Source organism: Pelophylax lessonae, assembly GCF_965119305.1.
Source record: "Pelophylax lessonae genome assembly, chromosome: 3".
Lineage (NCBI taxonomy): Eukaryota > Metazoa > Chordata > Amphibia > Anura > Ranidae > Pelophylax > Pelophylax lessonae.
Genome location: NC_138770.1, coordinates 25,701,776 through 25,719,938, shown reverse-complemented (window position 1 = coordinate 25,719,938; position 18,163 = coordinate 25,701,776). Strand labels below are relative to the sequence as shown.

The 18,163-nt window shown below is 48.6% G+C and overlaps 2 protein-coding genes across 2 annotated transcripts in view; both read right to left on the bottom strand.

Moving 5' to 3' along the window:
- The window catches only part of LOC309550255 (uncharacterized protein), a gene marked incomplete at both ends in the record, with an annotated part of 88,961 nt that overhangs the window by 28,385 nt on the left and 42,413 nt on the right, over nt 1–18,163 (bottom strand). The window contains one exon of the mRNA XM_082250663.1: nt 1,277–1,734. Coding sequence (XP_082106789.1) covers nt 1,277–1,734 — 458 coding nt within the window. The remainder of the gene's footprint in view (nt 1–1,276; nt 1,735–18,163) is intronic.
- LOC309550256 (gastrula zinc finger protein XlCGF66.1-like) overlaps nt 1–18,163 on the bottom strand; it is a gene marked incomplete at its 3' end in the record, with an annotated part of 56,450 nt that overhangs the window by 32,579 nt on the left and 5,708 nt on the right. The gene's annotated exons all lie outside the window — the stretch shown is intronic.

Here is an 18,163-nt window from a genome sequence, read left to right as displayed (position 1 = left end):
CCCACAAGCACAGGCCACGGTTGTGGGGAAGATGCCCTTGTCTCCATCAACATGGGGACAAGGTGCTTCGGGGTGGGGTGGGGGGGCATAGCTTACCCAAAGCACCCACCCCCCCCATGTTGAGGACTTGTGGCCTGGTATGGTCGATCATTTTTTTGTCTGATCCGAATTTGAATCATTCTGAAAAGTTGGAATTTCGTTAGAAAACGAATAAACAAAACCAATTTTAACAGATTTCAACAAAATTCATTACAATTTCATTTGGAGATTTGGATACATCCGAATCTAGGAATAACCAAAAATTTGTTGGAATTTGTTTTTGCACCGAAACGGATTTCACGTGTCTAACACTTAATGGCCACCCGCTAACAGCTGGGCTCCCAGCCAATGCAAATGGCCGCCGATGGCAGGGCCCACTCTCCAGGCATGGATCCTCTACATATGTGTGCCATAACACCACCCTGCTGATAGCTGGGGACTCAATGACCACTTGGGACATCCTGGAAGACTTCTGGATACCAAAGGAAGCTCCTGACATCCCGCACAGCTGCCCAGCACCAGACCCGCCCAAAAATACTTCCAATAGGTAGGAAAACTTCATACAAAAATGGTCCTATAAGTGAGGAGGACAAAAAAGGAATGCAGCCATTGGCTTATCCTGAACATTTATGGGGTGGGGTCTCATGGGGGAGGAACGAGGGCGAGGCTACCCAAACGTATGCTGCCATTGACATCTGTCAGGAAAGCACATTATGGCCACCAGATGGAATTGACCTTTATAGGAAATCCCAATTCACCATGACTGGGGGAATGCGGGTCACATTTCATCAACACATTTATAACAACCAGATCTGTAAGTGTTTGTGAAATCTTCCCGCACAAAATGTACTCAGCCAATGAAAGGTAAGGACTCCATTTTTATTTTTCTCCTGCTATCAATTGCCAACACGAGACAACACTTCATCCATGTCTTTGGTGATCTCTGATCTCCTTATGAAGTGTTTCTTACATGATGAAGATCAGCCATGGAGTATATCTGACGTGTATATCAGGGTGTGCTTCTTCCCCACATGTCCACCAACATTCATATAGAAGACATTTCCCGCACTCAAGGCACTAATACACCTCCAGGGTTGCGTGGGACCCCTGATGTACAGGAAGACAGGACTTCAGTGAGGAACATTTCCCTCACTCAGGACAGGAATACGGCTTCTCCCCCGTGTGAGATCTCTGATGCTTGGAAAGATTGGACTTCTCTGAAAAACATTTCCCGCACTCGGGACAGGAATATGGCTTCTCACCAGTGTGCAATCTCTGATGCTTGGAAAGATTGGACTTCTCTGAAAAACATTTCCCGCACTCGGGACAGGAATATGGCTTCTCACCAGTGTGTGATCTCTGATGTGTGGAAAGATAGGACTTCTGTGAAAAACATTTCCCACACTCAGGACAGGAATAAGACTTATCGCCAGTGTGAGATCTCTGATGTCTGTAAAGAGTGGACTTCTGTGAAAAACATTTCCCGCACTCAGGACAGGAATACGGCTTCTCACCTGTGTGCAATCTCTGATGTTTGGAAATGCCAGACTTGTGTGAATAACATTTCCCACAATCAGAACAGGAATACGGCTTCTCTCCCGTGTGCGATCTCTGATGTGTGGAAAGATGTGACTTGCATGAAAAACATTTCCCGCACTCAGAACAATAATATGGCTTTTCCCCCGTGTGCAATCTCTGATGTGTGGAAACATATGACTTATGTGAAAAACATTTTCCACACTCAGGACAAGAATAAAGCTTCTCACCAGCGTGTGAGCTCTGATGATTGTGAAGACTAGACTTCTGTGAAAAACTTTTACCGCACTCAAGACAGGAATATGGCTTCTCCCCCGTGTGAAATCTCTGATGTCTGGAAAGATCGGACTTCTGTGCAAAACATTTCCCGCACTCAGGACAGGAATACGGCTTCTCACCAGTGTGAGATCTTTTATGCACATGAAGATTGGATTTAAAACTGAAACACTTCCCGCACTCAGCACAGGAGAACCTCTTATCTGTTGTAAGGACGGCACCGTCCCTCACAGTCTGAGGTTCCTCAGGATAAGAGGAATACGATGGTCCCGCACTGTCCCTCACAGTCTGAGGTTCCTCAGGAAAAGAGGAATACGATGGCCCGACACCCTCCCTCACAGTCTTGGGTTTCTCAGGAAAAGAGGAATACGATGGTCCGGCACCGTCCCTCACAGTCTGAGGATCCTCAGGATAGGAGGAATACGATGGTCCAGGACTGACCCTCATTGTCTGAGGTTCCTCAGGATAAGAGGAATACAATGGTCCGGCACTGTCCCTCACGGTCTGAGGTTCCTCAGGATAAGAGGAGTATGATGGTCCATCTACACTGTGTGGTGCCGGATGGACATTTGAGGTAGCCGGGTTTTCTCCTGGACTATACTGTGTGATGTCCTCATCTTCTACTTTACAGTCTGGAGACAAAATGAGACAATCCTCTGAGGTTTTCCTCATCTCCCGTCCATGTACTAAAATAGAAATACAAAGATTATTACTAGACATCAGAAGATTGGTTCCCCTAAACCAGGACTCCGCCCACATCAGGCAGCTTTGTCTCTGAGGATCTTACAATTCCACCCTCAATGTAACTAGTAAATGGGTCCTCTGATCTCCTACCAGATCCTTTCTTTATTCATGGACCTTAGTCACAGAGTGAGGAAACAACGGGGAATGTCTTTTATAGGAGTGACAGTGATGAGGGGATTATAGGAGGAGTGTCCCCTCCATCACTCATTGCCATCTTCCCAACACAAGAAGTCCTGCACTTCCTTATTTAGTCCAGGATTTATAGTGCAGGGGTCAGGAGTATGTAATGTACAACACAGAGTATATAGTGCAGAGGTCAGGAGTATGTAATGTACAACATAGAGTATATAGTGCAGGGGTCAGGAGTATGTAATGTACAACAGAGTATATAGTGCAGAGGTCAGGAGTATGTAATGTACAACATAGAGTATATAGTGCAGGCGTCAGGAGTATATCATTCAGGGGTCAGGAGTATATAATGTGCAATATAGAGTATGTAGTGCAGGGGTCAGGAGTATGTAATGTACAACAGAGTATATAGTGCATGGGTCAGGAGTATGTAATGTACAACATAGAGTACTGTTTATAGTGCAGGCGTCAGGAGTATATCATTCAGGGGTCAGGAGTATATAATGTGCAACATAGAGTATATAGTGCAGGGGTCAGGAGTATGTAATGTACAACAGAGTATATAGTGAAGGGGTCAGGAGTATATAATGTACAACATAAGAGTATATAGTGCAGGGGTCAGGAGTATGTAATGTACAACATAGAGTATATAATTCAGGGGTCAGGAGTATGTAATGTACAACATAGAGTATATAGTGCAGGGGTCAGGAGTATGTAATGTGCAATATAGAGTATATAGTGCAGGGGTCAGGAGTATGTAATGTATGTAGCAGGTTTTCCAGGCCTGTGGCCTGATGTGGGTCTGCCATTGTTACCGATTACCTCTCCAGCCCATGTGAGCTGCGGCCCTGGGTGTGAGAACTGAGACATGGACAACTCCAGCATCTTGGTTTTGTGGCTTTTATTGTATAAAAGGGGGATGGGAGAAGGGAATGAGTGGGACTTAATCCTGGAAAAATGCCCGTTGGTGCTTCCTTGACGCCAGCCAACGCCCACTGACTCTGAGTCCAGAAGACCCAGGACTGTGAATTGTAGAATTACTGACACTGCTGTACTGCAAAGTCACTGAATACTCCCCTCCCGCCTTGCACTGGCTTGAGGAAGTACACTGTAGATTTTCATAAAGCTGCAACTGTTAACTGACACACTCTGTACAATTCAGGGCCCAACTGCAGGTGCCCCCTTTAACCTTGAGTTCTTCGGGGTTCACTGACTATGTACCCCCCCTCTGTAACTTCAGGGTCCTCAACTTAGGTACCCCCTTTCAGCTAGCTGGCACTGGATCCCAAAACCTCTTCCGGAGTGGTCCCCTCTGACTCGGGCAGACTTCCAGGGGCAATCCGCTGTACTCACGACCTGTGTAGGCTTTCCTGGGACTGAACCCCTCTAACGCTCCGCAGGCTCTCGGCACACTGGATCCTCTCAGCTCAGCACTCTCTGGATTCTCAGACGACACCCCGAGACATCCACTTCCTCAGACAGGAGGAGAGACAGCCGTACTCTCCCTCCTTGGACTCTGCTCCCGCCAAAGACACCCTGTCACGCACTTCCCCCAAACTTATACCCACTCCCAGAATCCTTAGCAGCATAATCTGCCTTCTGGGGTAGTTACAAGCCTGTATGTGTCCCCTGATTGGGCTTCCCACACTGCCTTTTGAGAAGCCTCTCACAGGAGCCAGTGGGGATACTTCTCCCCTCAGCAGGCACATCTGGAAGCCCTGACACCCTAACCAAATAAATCACAGCCCTGCTGTTAGGCAGACAAGGCCCACTATACATTTACCTAGCACCTACCTGTAGGGTGCTACATGTTCAACATAAAGAAAATAGTGCAGGGACCAGGAGTATGTAATGTACAACATTAAGTATATAGTGCTGGGGTCAGGAGTATGTAATGTACAATATAGAGTATATAGTACAGGGGTCAGGAGTATGTAACGTACAACACAGAGTATATAGTGCAGCGGTCAGGAGTATGTAATGTAAAACATAGAGTATATAGTGCAGGGGTCAGGAGTATGTAATGTACAACATAGAATATATAGTGTAGGGGTCAGGAGTATGTAATGTACAACATAGAGTATATAGTGCAGGGGTCAGGAGTCATAATATTTTACATAGTTACATAGTAGGTGAGGTTGAATAAAGACAATAGTCCATCTAGTTCAACCTGTGTAGGTATGTGTGGCTGTAATCATCTCCCATACCCCTGAATGTTCTGATCCTTGAGATGTAAGTCTAAGAGTCTTTTGAAAGCCACCATACTACCCGCAGAAACCACCTCTTGTGGTAGAGAATTCCACAATCTTGTTGCCCTAACAGTAAAGAACCCCCCGCGTTGCCTGAGGTTAAAACGCTTCTCCTCTAATCGCATTGTATGCCCTCAAGTCCTCATGCAATCCCTTCGAATGAACAGCTTTTTTTCTAAGCTGGGATCCCCATTAAGATATTTATAAATTGCTATCATGTCCCCCCTCAGACGTCTCTTCTCCAGGGAGAATAAATCGAGCGATTGAAGACGCTCTTCATAGTCAAGGTCCTCCAATCCCCTAATTAGTTTAGTTGCCCTTCTCTGGACTCTCTCCAGCTCCAACACATCCCTCCTGAGGACTGGCGACCAGAACTGGACGGAATACTCCAGATGCGGTCGGACCAGAGTTTTATAACTGATTCACTAATCAGTTGCAGAGGTCCCACACCGCTGCCTCCCATCTCCTGAGACTGCACTCAGTGACTTGGGTGTGAGACTATACAGACATATGCCCCCCACCCGGCACAGCCAGCAAATAACAGAGCAAGTAACCCCGGGAGAATTGTTCTGTCAGAGATCTTGGTAGACCCAGACATGGGGCAGAAGAACCAAGGTACATACCCCAGATGTCTAGGTCAAGCAACACCTATGGGGAACATCAACATTTTGCTGCCAGCTGAACCCCATAATCTCCATAAATCCAGTCTAGAGACATAAATTGTGTCTGCAGCACAGAGAAGGAAGATTATCCGAGAGAAATACAGGAATACAGAAAGGGGAACAAAGCTCAGGAAAGTGACCAGGGAATTACAGGCTGATATCACCCAGTCCCCGTCCTACTCTGGACCAATCAGTGAGCAGTATGGGTGGAGGAATGTATTTAGTGTTAATGACCCACCTGTGCTGATCTCTGTAGGAGTGTCCTCCTCTATAAATGTCCCCGTTATTCCATCCTCCTCCATAGACTGCTGATCATCCCTCACATACCTCTCTTCTTCTTCTGCTTTAACCTCAAATTCTATATCGATTGGATCTCCACTCTAAACCAAGAAAATGGGAGAGAATATCATCTGGAAGATATAAGCTTTATTATTGTGATATTCTATATTTAAAAAAAAAAAAAACACATCCTCTCCAGAAGTCCATGTTCTAGATGCTCCAATCCACCAACCTTGTAACATTGAGGGATGGTGTGACCTTCCTGTGTGGAATCCCGGGAATACAGAGGACGGGGACATCTCTCTGGTGGGTTTCTGGTATTAGGTGGCTCCATCATATCCTTGTGTCCTTCTGAAAACTCCTCCATCACTCCATACTCCTCATCCTCCTCTTTATACTCTTCTTTAACATCAATATTATCATCCCCGAGGATTCCACTCTGAATATATAATAAAACATTCATTGTAACAAACATGCTGTGTATAAATCAGAACTACCAATCATTGTCCCTCATCTACCTGATGATGGTGAGGGATGGTGTGACCTTCCTGTGTGGAATCCCGGGAATACAGAGGACGGGGACATCTCTCTGGTGGGTTCCCATTACTGGATCCATCTGTAGGAAACACACACACTGACTGAATACATTGTTTCTATGTGTTTATCAGATGATGGGGAATCTAGGTGGAGCCTCCGTACTGCTCTCTCCTTTACAATAAAGTCTCCTCTTACCCGGTGATGTGAGGGGCGGTTGATTCTCCATGATGTCCTTCCCAGCACCGCTCACCTCTCCTGTCAGCAACTCAATGATCTCTCTGGTGACTTCTCAAATCTTCTTTTTATTTCTCTATTCTACCAGGGAGGGAGGTGGAGGCAATGTGATGGTCATATGATCTCCAGACTTCACAGGAGGAAAACTCTAGATTTGAACACAAATAGTAAAATCAAATGACATTCCCAGAATCCTCCTCACCTCACTGGTCAGGTCTCTTTTTAGTTAAACCCCACTTAATGCTGAGGTTTCTGATATTACATACAATGCAGGTCCAACAGCCCTACTTTAATAGTAAGGAGGCGTGGGGTTCAGCCCACATCTTAAGAGCATCAGTGTAACGTGAGTCACTTTGGTTGGGGGGCTTGTGGAACCCAGATTGCTTTAGGGAGGTATGGAGACTACTTGTCCCGCTTCCCCAGTCCCTCTTATGTGTAAGTCACCCTGTGTCTATTAGGGGCACAGGGTGACCAAGAACTCCAGTCTGGTCTGCACTAATCAGACTCGCTGTACAACCACACTGGACTCAGCCTTTTGTGTTACCCCGGTTATCCTAAGTTCTATATGTGTGGTTTGTGTTGAAAGAGTGAGGGGCTCTTTCACTTGGGACAATAATATTTCTGAACAATGTCCCTCAGAAAATATATAAAGATATATATTGCAGATTGCTAGGATATTGCAGAAGCCTGTCATAGACCCTTGCTAGTGGGGTGGGGGTTTGTTGTTGTTGAATACCTGTATTCCATTGTTCTATTGTTCCTGTCTGCCTTGAGTAAGCTTATTATGGGATGTGTATATTTGTGTGGATTGGCTCCAAGGGGGAGTGATTGTCCCAGAGTGTATATTTCCTTGTGCTTTGTGTTTCAATAAACAGTTTGATTCTGTTTTTTTTAATGATGTTAATAAAGATTTTAGAATGTTGCAGAAACTGACCGATAAACAATACTGGTACTGCTATCTGATGTATGAATCTATCCCTCACACAGGAACCTTGGCCCTCCCTATACTGTCTGATATGATGTAAAGAAATCAATCTATCCCTACCTCACACAGGAACCTCGCCCTCCCTACACTGCTAGAAATGTCTCCCTGCACTATCTGACCAAAAAAAAAACGACTCTGTCCCTGCCTGAATCGCGTGCCTGTCCCTCTCTGAACGCCGCACAATGACACTACACGCTGCAGCTGTGCGAGCAGCCCTTTATGTAGTGTGGGGCGTGTACTTGGCCCCTGAGCCATGATTGGATAAAGGCAGCCTGCCTTTAGTCCAATCATGGCAGAGATTTGTTGATTGGCCAAAGCATGAGGTCAGGGTGCATGCTTTGGCCAATCACATAATGCGCTGCACGCGCGGAGCGTGTGCAGTGCATTATGGGAAACTTGAATTTCCTGCGAAGAAGCACATTTGTTCGTCATTCGACGAACGATCGAACAAGCGATGTTCGAGTCGAACTTAGCCTCGACTCAAACTTGAAGCTCATCCCTAACCAACAGCACATTTAAGCATGTTGACCTCAACTTGCGATGGGGTCCTGGAGTTCCACCACTGTAGGGGCGCCCGCCGCTGCTCGGGAGATAGTACACTGGTCATTAAAGCGGTTGTAAACCCTATAAAAAAATAAAAAATAAAAACCTGCAAGACAAAAGGCATAATGAGCTAGTATGCATCGCATACTAGCCCATTATGTGTAACTTACCTTAGAACGAAGCCCCGACACGGACCCCCGGACATCGCTGCGGGCGCTGCCATGATCCCTCGCTGTCTCTTCTGGGTTCGGCGACTCCGGCACGGTGATTGGCCCGGAAGAGACGGCTCCGGCGCGATGATTGGCCGGAGCCGCGATGACGTCACTCCCGCGCATGCGCGCGGGAGTGATTTTCCGGCAAGCTCCCGGCAAACAAAACTGAAGGTCCGCCCGGACCTTCAGAGCGCATGCGCCGCTCGTGCGAGCGGCTGCATGCACTGTAAATATCTCGTAAACCGTGCCGGTTTAGGAGATATTATTTGTACCTACAGGTAAGCCTTATTATAGGCTTACCTGTAGGTAAAAGTGTCAAAAAGCGGGATACTACCGCTTTAACATGCACTCTCACAGGCACACAGTCCTCGCACCGCCCCTCCTCTCCGCCCACAGTCACCGGCACTCACCGACACACAGGCTACGCCCATCCTCTCTGCCTGCCCATTGAGTTCATTAGGGTAGGGAGATAAAATGTCGGGAGACTGAAAAGGAAAATCAGCTGACCCAGGCTGGGCCAGTAGAGTGAAGGGGGAGGAGCTCTTCACCGTGTGAGGAGACCCCATGATAGGATAGGAGTTACCGGAGACACAGGAAGAAAGCCGAAGAGACCTAGCCAGGAGGAGGGACCGACTGATCTGCAAGTGAGTGGCACTGATTCCCCCCTCCCCCCCACACACCACTGCTGCCACTGTCCCCCCCCCCCACCAGCACCTTTGCTGCCACTGAATCCATCTCCCCCACCACTGCTACCACTCATCCCATTCTATCCCCCCCCAACCACCACCCTTGCCACTGTTTCCATGCCCCCCTCACCACTGCCACTCATCCCATCCCCCCCCACCACTGCTCCCATCTCCCCCTCACTGCTGCCACTCATGCCACCCCCCACCACCACCGCTGCCACCGATATTCCCTCCCCCCCCCCACACCAGCACCTTTGCTGCCACTGAATCCATCCCCCCCACCACTGCTACCACTCATCCCATTCCATCCCCCCAACCACCACCCTTGCCAATGATCCCATGCCCCCCTCACCACTGCCACTCCTCCTATCCCCCCACCACCACTGCTCCCATCTCCCCCTCACTGCTGCCACTCATCCCACCCCCCACCACCACCACCACTGCTGCCACTGATCCCATCCCATTACCCCCCCAACCCCCACCACTTATCTCATTCCATCCCATCCCCCCACCACCCCTGCCACTCATTCCACCCCCCCCCCCACCGCTGCCACTCATCCCATCCCACCGCCGCTGCCACTTATCCCATTCCAACCCCCCCTCCACCTCAGCTGCCAATCATCCCATCCCCCCACCACCACTGCTGCCACTGATCCCATCCCCCACCACCACCACTGCCACTCATCCCAGGAGCATAACTAAAGGGGTCGCAATTGTTGTGGCCCATGTGTTCCCCCTGTAAATCTGGATAAGGGGGGGGGGGTCGGCATATAGAGGAACAAATCCCTCCATTTTTCTCCTGCAGCTGCTAAAAGCCGAGTTCTCCTCCTCTCGTGGCTGCAGGAGGAAAATTGAGGGGATTTGTTCCTCTATGTGTCACCCCCGCTGCCCTCCTATCCAGGTCCTGCTGCCCTCCAGCCCCGGGATAAGTGGGAAGGGCCCTGGCCGGGGCTCAGGGGGGCCCTTTAAGGTTTCTTACTCTGGGGCCCTGAAGGTTCTAGTTACGCCTCTGTGTCATAGGATTCTCTCACCCTGATTGGAGGGACATTGGGAGGAGGAGCTGTATGGTCAGTGTCATGTCAAAGGATATTCTGACTCTGATTGGAGACATTGGAAGGAGGAGCTGTGTTGTCAGTGTCATGTCATAGGATTCTCTGACTCTGATTGGAGGGACATTGGGAGGAGGAGCTGTGGGGGGCACTGTGTGAGGTTTCTGCACACAAAGAATCATATTCTCCTGGGTGCGTCCCACCTCTTCTAAAAATAAAGATGAACTTTGTCTTTGGGCTTTGACAGGACACATCATATTCCAGTGATCTCCGTGTACTCCAGAGACTTTACTGATCACATTTTAGGATGAATATCTGAGACTGGGATCATTATGAAAAAAAAAAAACAATTCTGGATATTTACTACAAATTAAATTTTTTCCTTTTTCTTCTTATTTGAATTCTAAAAGATAAAGACATATGTAGCACCCTATAAGGTAGGTGCTAGGTAAAGTGTAGTATGCCTTGTCTGCTTATCAGCAAGGCCATGATTTTCAGCTAGGTTGTCATGGTTCCCAGGTGTGGCTGTTGAGACTGGGGAGTCTCCCCACTGTGCTCAATGAGGGCTCTCATTGGACAATGGAGGAAACCCTGCCAATGGCACACCCAGGCTTGTATCTATCCCAGAAGGGCAGATTATGCCGCACAGCATTCTGGGGGAGGGTATAAGTTTGAGGGGAGCACATGACACAGCGTCTTTGGTGGGAAGCAGAGTCCCAGGTGGGACAGTACGGCTGTCTCTCCTGACAGGAAGAATCGGGTATCCCAGGCGGCTTGCTTGAGGGGACAGAGGGCTGAGCTGAGCTGCAGAGAGGATCCGGTGTGCTGAGGACCAGCGGAGCTGAGGGGACGAGTTTCAGGAAAGCATTCCCCGTCGTGAGTACTGCAAACTGCCCCTGGGGGTCTGCCTAATGAGAAGGGACCACTCTGGAGAGGGTCAGAGGGATCCAGGCGCTAGCTAGCCAGTGCAAGAGCAAAGAAAGGTGGGGCCAGAGTTGACCCTGAAGGTCAAAGGGGGTGCCAGTAGTTGGGCCCTGAAGTGCAGAGTGTACAGTGCAGTGTGTACAGTGTTAAGAATTGCAGCAGCATTACAAGAGGCTACCTCAGTCAGGAAGGACTGGAGGGAGCAGTGTCAAGGACTTTTGAGCTAACCAGAGTGTCAGAAGTCGGTCTTCAGTACAGTGCAGCAAGTCAGTCATTGCAAGCGCCAGCAAGCGTTGGTCGGCATTCAGCTGGCATCAAGTCAGCGCTGAAAGGCATTTTTCTCAAGTGTCTCGTTTTTGTACCTAGTTGAGCCAGAGGAGTATCCCACTAATTTACCTTCTCCCATCCCCATATAAAATAAACATACCGAAGATGCCGGACTGTTCATTGTCTCAGATCTCACATCTGGGCAACATGCTTAAATGTGCTGTTGGTTAGGGATGAGCGTCGAGTTGGAGTCGAGGCTAAGTTCCACTCGAACATTACTCGTTCGTCGAATGACGAACAAATGTGCTTCTTCGCGGGAAATTCGAGTTTCCCATAATGCACTGCATATGCTCTGCGCATGCAGTGCATTATGTGATTGGCCAAAGCATGCACCCTGACCTCATGCTTTGGCCAATCAACAGATCTCTGCCATGATTGGACTAAAGGCAGGCTAGGCTGCCTTTATCCAATCAGGGCTCAGGGGCCAAGTACACGCCCCACACTACATAAAGGGCTGCTCGCGCAGCCGCAGTGTGTAGTGTCATTGTGCGGTGTTCAGAGAGGGACAGGCATGCGATTCAGGCAGGGACAGAGCCGTTTTTTATTTTTTGGTCAGATAGTGCAGGGAGACATTTCTAGCAGTGTAGGGAGGGCGAGGTTCCTGTGTGAGGTAGGGATAGATTGATTTCTTTACATCATATCAGACAGTATAGGGAGGGCCAAGGTTCCTGTGTGAGGGATAGATTCATACATCAGATACCAGTACCAGTATTGTTTATCGGTCAGTTTCTGCAACATTCTAAAATCTTTATTAACATCATTCCAGAGATCAACCGCAGTAACCTTTGTGCTCAGTTGGGGTTTTATCTATAGGGGGTCACATACCTGTGTGAATACACACCATTCCAGAGATCTATGGCAGTAACCTTTGTGCTCAGTGGGGATTTTATCTATAGGGGGTCACATACCTGTGTGAATACACATAATTCCAGAGATCTACGGCAGTAACCTTTGCGCTCAGTGGGGGTTTTATCTATAGGGGGGTCACATACCTGTGTGAATACACATCATTCCAGAGATCTACGGCAGTAACCTTTGTGCTCAGTGGGGGTTTTATCTATAGGGGGTCACATACCTGTGTGAATACACATCATTCCAGAGATCTACGGCAGTAACCTTTGTGCTCAGTGGGGGTTTTATCTATAGGGGGTCACATACCTGTGTGAATACACATCATTCCAGAGATCTATGGCAGTAACCTTTGTGCTCAGTGGGGGTTTCATCTATAGGGGGTCACATACCTGTGTGAATCCACATCCTTCCAGAGATCTACGGCAGTAACCTTTGCGCTCAGTTTGGGTTTTATCTATAGGGGGTCACATACCTGTGTGAATACACATCATTCCAGAGATCTACGGCAGTAACCTTTGCGCTCAGTTTGGGTTTTATCTATAGGGGGGTCACATACCTGTGTGAATACACATCATTCCAGAGATCTACGGCAGTAACCTTTGTGCTCAGTGGGGGTTTTATCTATAGGGGGTCACATACCTGTGTGAATACACATCATTCCAGAGATCTACGGCAGTAACCTTTGTGCTCAGTGGGGGTTTTATCTATAGGGGGTCACATACCTGTGTGAATACACATCATTCCAGAGATCTACGGCAGTAACCTTTGTGCTCAGTGGGGGTTTTATCTATAGGGGGGTCACATACCTGTGTGAATACACATCATTCCAGAGATCTATGGCAGTAACCTTTGCGCTCAGTGGGGGTTTTATCTATAGGGGATCACATACCTGTGTGAATACACATCATTCCAGAGATCTACGGCAGTAACCTTTGTGCTCAGTTTGGGTTTTATCTATAGGGGGTCACATACCTGTGTGAATACACATCATTCCAGAGATCTACGGCAGTAACCTTTGCGCTCAGTTTGGGTTTTATCTATAGGGGGTCACATACCTGTGTGAATACACATCATTCCAGAGATCTACGGCAGTAACCTTTGTGCTCAGTGGGGGTTTTATCTATAGGGGGGTCACATACCTGTGTGAATACACATCATTCCAGAGATCTACGGCAGTAACCTTTGTGCTCAGTGGGGGTTTTATCTATAGGGGGTCACATACCTGTGTGAATACACATCATTCCAGAGATCTACGGCAGTAACCTTTGTGCTCAGTGGGGGTTTTATCTATAGGGGGTCACATACCTGTGTGAATACACATCATTCCAGAGATCTACGGCAGTAACCTTTGTGCTCAGTGGGGGTTTTATCTATAGGGGGGGTCACATACCTGTGTGAATACACATCATTCCAGAGATCTACGGCAGTAACATTTGTGCTCAGTGGGGGTTTTATCTATAGGGGGTCACATACCTGTGTGAATACACATCATTCCAGAGATCTACGGCAGTAACCTTTGAGCTCAGTGGGGGTTTTATCTATAGGGGGTGCAGGGAGACATTCCTAGCAGTGTAGGGAGGGCGAGGTTCCTGTGTGAGGTAGGGATAGATTGATTTTTTTACATCATATCAGACAGTATAGGGAGGGCCAAGGTTCCTGTGTGAGGGATAGATTCATACATCAGATACCAGTACCAGTATTGTTTATCGGTCAGTTTCTGCAAAATTCTAAAATCTTTATTAACATCATTCCAGAGATCAACCGCAGTAACCTTTGTGCTCAGTTGGGGTTTTATCTATAGGGGGTCACATACCTGTGTGAATACACATCATTCCAGAGATCTACAGCAGTAACCTTTGTGCTCAGTGGGGGTTTTATCTATAGGGATGACAGATCATCCATCTATAGGATTATAGATTACATCAGATATCAGTGAGAGTATTGATAATCGGTCAGTTGCGTACATCTATAACCACCACAGCTCATCTATAGGGCTAGCAATTACATCATATCAGGTCATTGAGTATCTATTGGTCAGTTGCGTATACCCTATATTGATCTGTATCAACATCATGTCCGAAAGGCCGACAAGGAGAGGCCGATGCTCACAAGCCACGAAAAGAGGGCAAGCAGCCTCTGTGTTGATTGTGAAAAATGGTGGTCACAGTCGACATAGTGCATCCTCTGCAGACAGAGCACCCGTCCTTTCTTTCTGGTGCTGCCCGTGCTATTCATCCACAAGATGTGGAAGAGTTGGTGGACTGGATCAATAAGCCATCCTCATCCTCCTCTTCCTCTGACACCCACGCTACCAGTAGTTTGCCTTCCACTGCAGCTGCCAAAGCGGCCCGTTCCACAGGCTCCTTCTCCACAGCTTCATCTTCTGTTGCCCCACCATCATGCACAGAGGAGTCACCGAAACTAGTCGATCATAGTGTAAGTGTCATGCTCCTGGAGGATGCGCAGCAATTTGACAGCTGTGATGTTGTTTCCCAGGTTGATGAAGGGAATAACATGAGCCTAGAGAGAGGGGGTGACAATGACGGACAAGAGACCAGCAGTCATGTTGCCACAGCTGAAGCATATTGCCAAGTTTGCTCCAGTGACGAGGAGGGAGGGGATGATGAGGTCACTGACCGTACTTCAGTGCCTGACAATATAGAGGAGGAGGAGGGGGGAGAATGAGGAGGATGCACAACTGCAACGAGGCAGGATGTGCTCCATGGGTAGGCCTAGCAGTAGCCAACCTATTGTGTCACAGCACAGAGCTCCACAGGTGCAAGGTGCTGAAAAATCCCCGCGGACTCTAAAAAGTTCATTAGTGAGGGCTTTTTTCAGCACCTGTGCAGTATACCGCAGCATTGCTGTTTGCAGCATCTGTCTAAAGCAGATCAAGTGCAGTCAGAACACCAGCTGATTGGGCACCACATGCTTGACAAGGCATATGACGACCTGCCATGCAGTCCGTTGGCAACAGCACCTGAAAGAGTCACCATATCAAAACAAGCATACATCACCTTGCTCCTCATCTGCAATCTCTAACCCAACTATACCTCATGCCTTCTCAAATACCAGCATTGAGAGGGATGATGGTATGGCAATGAGTGGCACAGAGAGTTGCATCCAATCTGCTAGCAGTACACCCCCGCTTGATTTGAACATCAGGCAAATTTCACTACCCCAGTATTTGAACCATAGAAAGAAATACTGTCCCAGCCATCCACATGCTCAGCGTCTTAATGCTAGCTTGGCCATATTGCTAGCATTACAGTTGCTGCCTTTTCAGCTGGTAGACTCGCCTCCCTTTCGCAAATTTGTGGAATGTGCTGTACCACAGGGGTAGGTCCCAAAAAGGCATTACTTTTTGCGTAAGACCATTCCGGCTCTCTACCGTCATGTGGAAGGTAGTGTTTTGGCCTTGTTGGACAAAGCGGTCAGCAGGAAGGTGCACATTACTGCTGACTCTTGGTCCAGCAGGCATGGACAGGGACATTACATTTCTTTCACGGCGCACTGGGTAACTCTGCTGGCAGCTGGGAAAGATGCAGGACAGGGTTCGGTGCTGGAGCTTGTTTTGCCACCACGCCTCCAAAAAGTTGGTACTGGTTTTGCCACATCTGGCTACTCCACCACCACCACCTCCTCCTCCTCCATGTCCTCTTCTGCGCAATTCTCCTCTGCAGCAGCAGTGCTCCCTAAGCATTCAAGGGACTACGTAAGCAGTCAGGCTAAAAGATGCCATGCTGTGCTTCAGTTGGTCTGTCTAGGGCAGTGATGGCGAACCTTTTCGAGCCCGAGTGCCCAAACTGCAACACAAAACCAGCTTATCTATTTCAAAGTGCCAGTGGGTTAATACCGGGGGTGGGGGGGGGAAGGTGATATATCACCTCCTAGCCACCTGTCAACTGCCTTCTGACTATTGATCCACCACAGATTGCTTCTCAGAGGGACAGAAAGGGCTGCTTTATATGCAAATGCACCCCAATCCAGCTGCTCACCTCTGCACCCCAAAGCCCCCCTCTTTGCTTACTTCTACATGACCTGCTCTGCTCACTATTGCACCCCCCCCCCCAAAGCTGCTGACCTCTGCACACTGCCTCTTTGCCTACCTTTGCACCCCATCCTACTGCTCACCTTTGCACTCCAAATAGTTAAACCCCCCTCCTGCTGACCCAGTATTACAGAAACATGAATGCTGTACCTGATGGAACATCCAGCATTGCAGTGGAAAGCAGGACTCTCAAGCCTGCTACTGTCTGTTTGCATCCACTTCTCTGGCACCATTCAGGAGAGAAAGGTGGGAACTGGGGAGGGGTGGAATTTGCATATGAATGCCGAGCTATTTATATATAAATAGTGCTGTATACATGGGAATGTCATGCTATTTACACATGACTACTTTCCTATTTTTTTTTTTTTTTTATGCATCACACTGTAGCAGCACTGGGCAGAAATAGTAAAGGGCTCAGGGATGGGAGGAAAATTACAGGACGCTGCACTGTGTCTCTCCTTCCAGCTGCTAAAAGCTGGCAGGAGAAGAAGCTGTCCTTCAGCTGCTGGAAGGAGAGACACAGTGCAGCGTCCTGTAATTTTACTTCCATCCTGCTACACCGTTCCCCTGTGTACCCCCGTCACTGGCCCTGAGCAGAGTATCTAATAAGTGGGGAGGGCAATTTCTGAGACCATAAACAGCAGCAGGCTGCAGGTGAGACCAGCCTATTGGAATCTTACCCTGCTCTGGCGTCCATTGTCGATGTGACTTCATCTAACCCGGCAGCACCGCCTTGTCTCGACCACGCCCATCCCAGATACATCATCCCCTGGCCCCAGAGCCATGTGGGAGATGTAGTTCTATGGGAGGGGGAGTGCGATGTGGAGGAAATACACTTCGTATAGGATGTGCGCTCTTCTTCCTCGCGTGCCCACAGAGAGGGCTCTGCGTGCCAGCTGTGGCACACGTGCCATAGGTTCGCCACCACTGGTCTAGGGGATAGGAGTCACACCGGTGCAGAGATTCTGTCAGCTCTGCAAGGGCAGGCTCAGAGATGGTTGACGCCACAATAGCTTGAGCCAGGAATGGTTGTATGTGATAATGGCACAAACCTTCACTCCGCCCTCCGACAGGGACACTTGACAAATGTTCCATGCTTGGCACATGTTCTGAATCTGGTGGTGCAGCGTTTCTTGAGCAGATACCCGGGCTTCCAAGATCTCCTGAGGCAGGCCAGGAAAGTCTGTGGCCATTTCCGCCGTTCGTTCAATGCCAGTGCTCGCTTATCTGACATTCAATGGGAATTCAACCTGCCCACCAACCGCCTCATATGTGACATGTCCACCAGGTGGAACTCAACGTTGGCAATGCTGCTGCGGCTGCACACGCAGTAGAGGGCCATCAATGAGTACCTGTGTGAGTATGGCGCAAGGACAGGGTCAGGGGAGCTTGGCTTTTTCTCGCTACGCCAGTGGCTTTTGATTAAGGATGCATCCATCGTCATGTCACCATTTGAGGAGGCCACTCGGACGATGCATGCATCAGTGACACTATCCCGCTAGTCTACCTGCTGGAGCACACGCTGCGTGGAATCATTGACAGGGCACTTGAGGCAGAACAGCGGCAGGAAGAGGAGGACTTCCTTTCCTCACAAGGCCCCCTTTATGCAGATATCATTCCTGCAGGGCCACAAAACACACGAGGAAGAGGAGGAGGAGGATTTTGGCAGCATGGATGTAGAGGAAAAGGATAGGATACAGCAGTCTTCAAGGGATGGTTTTGATTCCCCAGAAGCCCCAGGAGTTGTACATGGTTGGGGGAGAGGTTGCTCCTGCTGACAATGTCATCCTTAGTGACCCAGAGGACTCAGAAGCTCATGCCTCCTCCAACTTACGTTGCATGGGCTCCC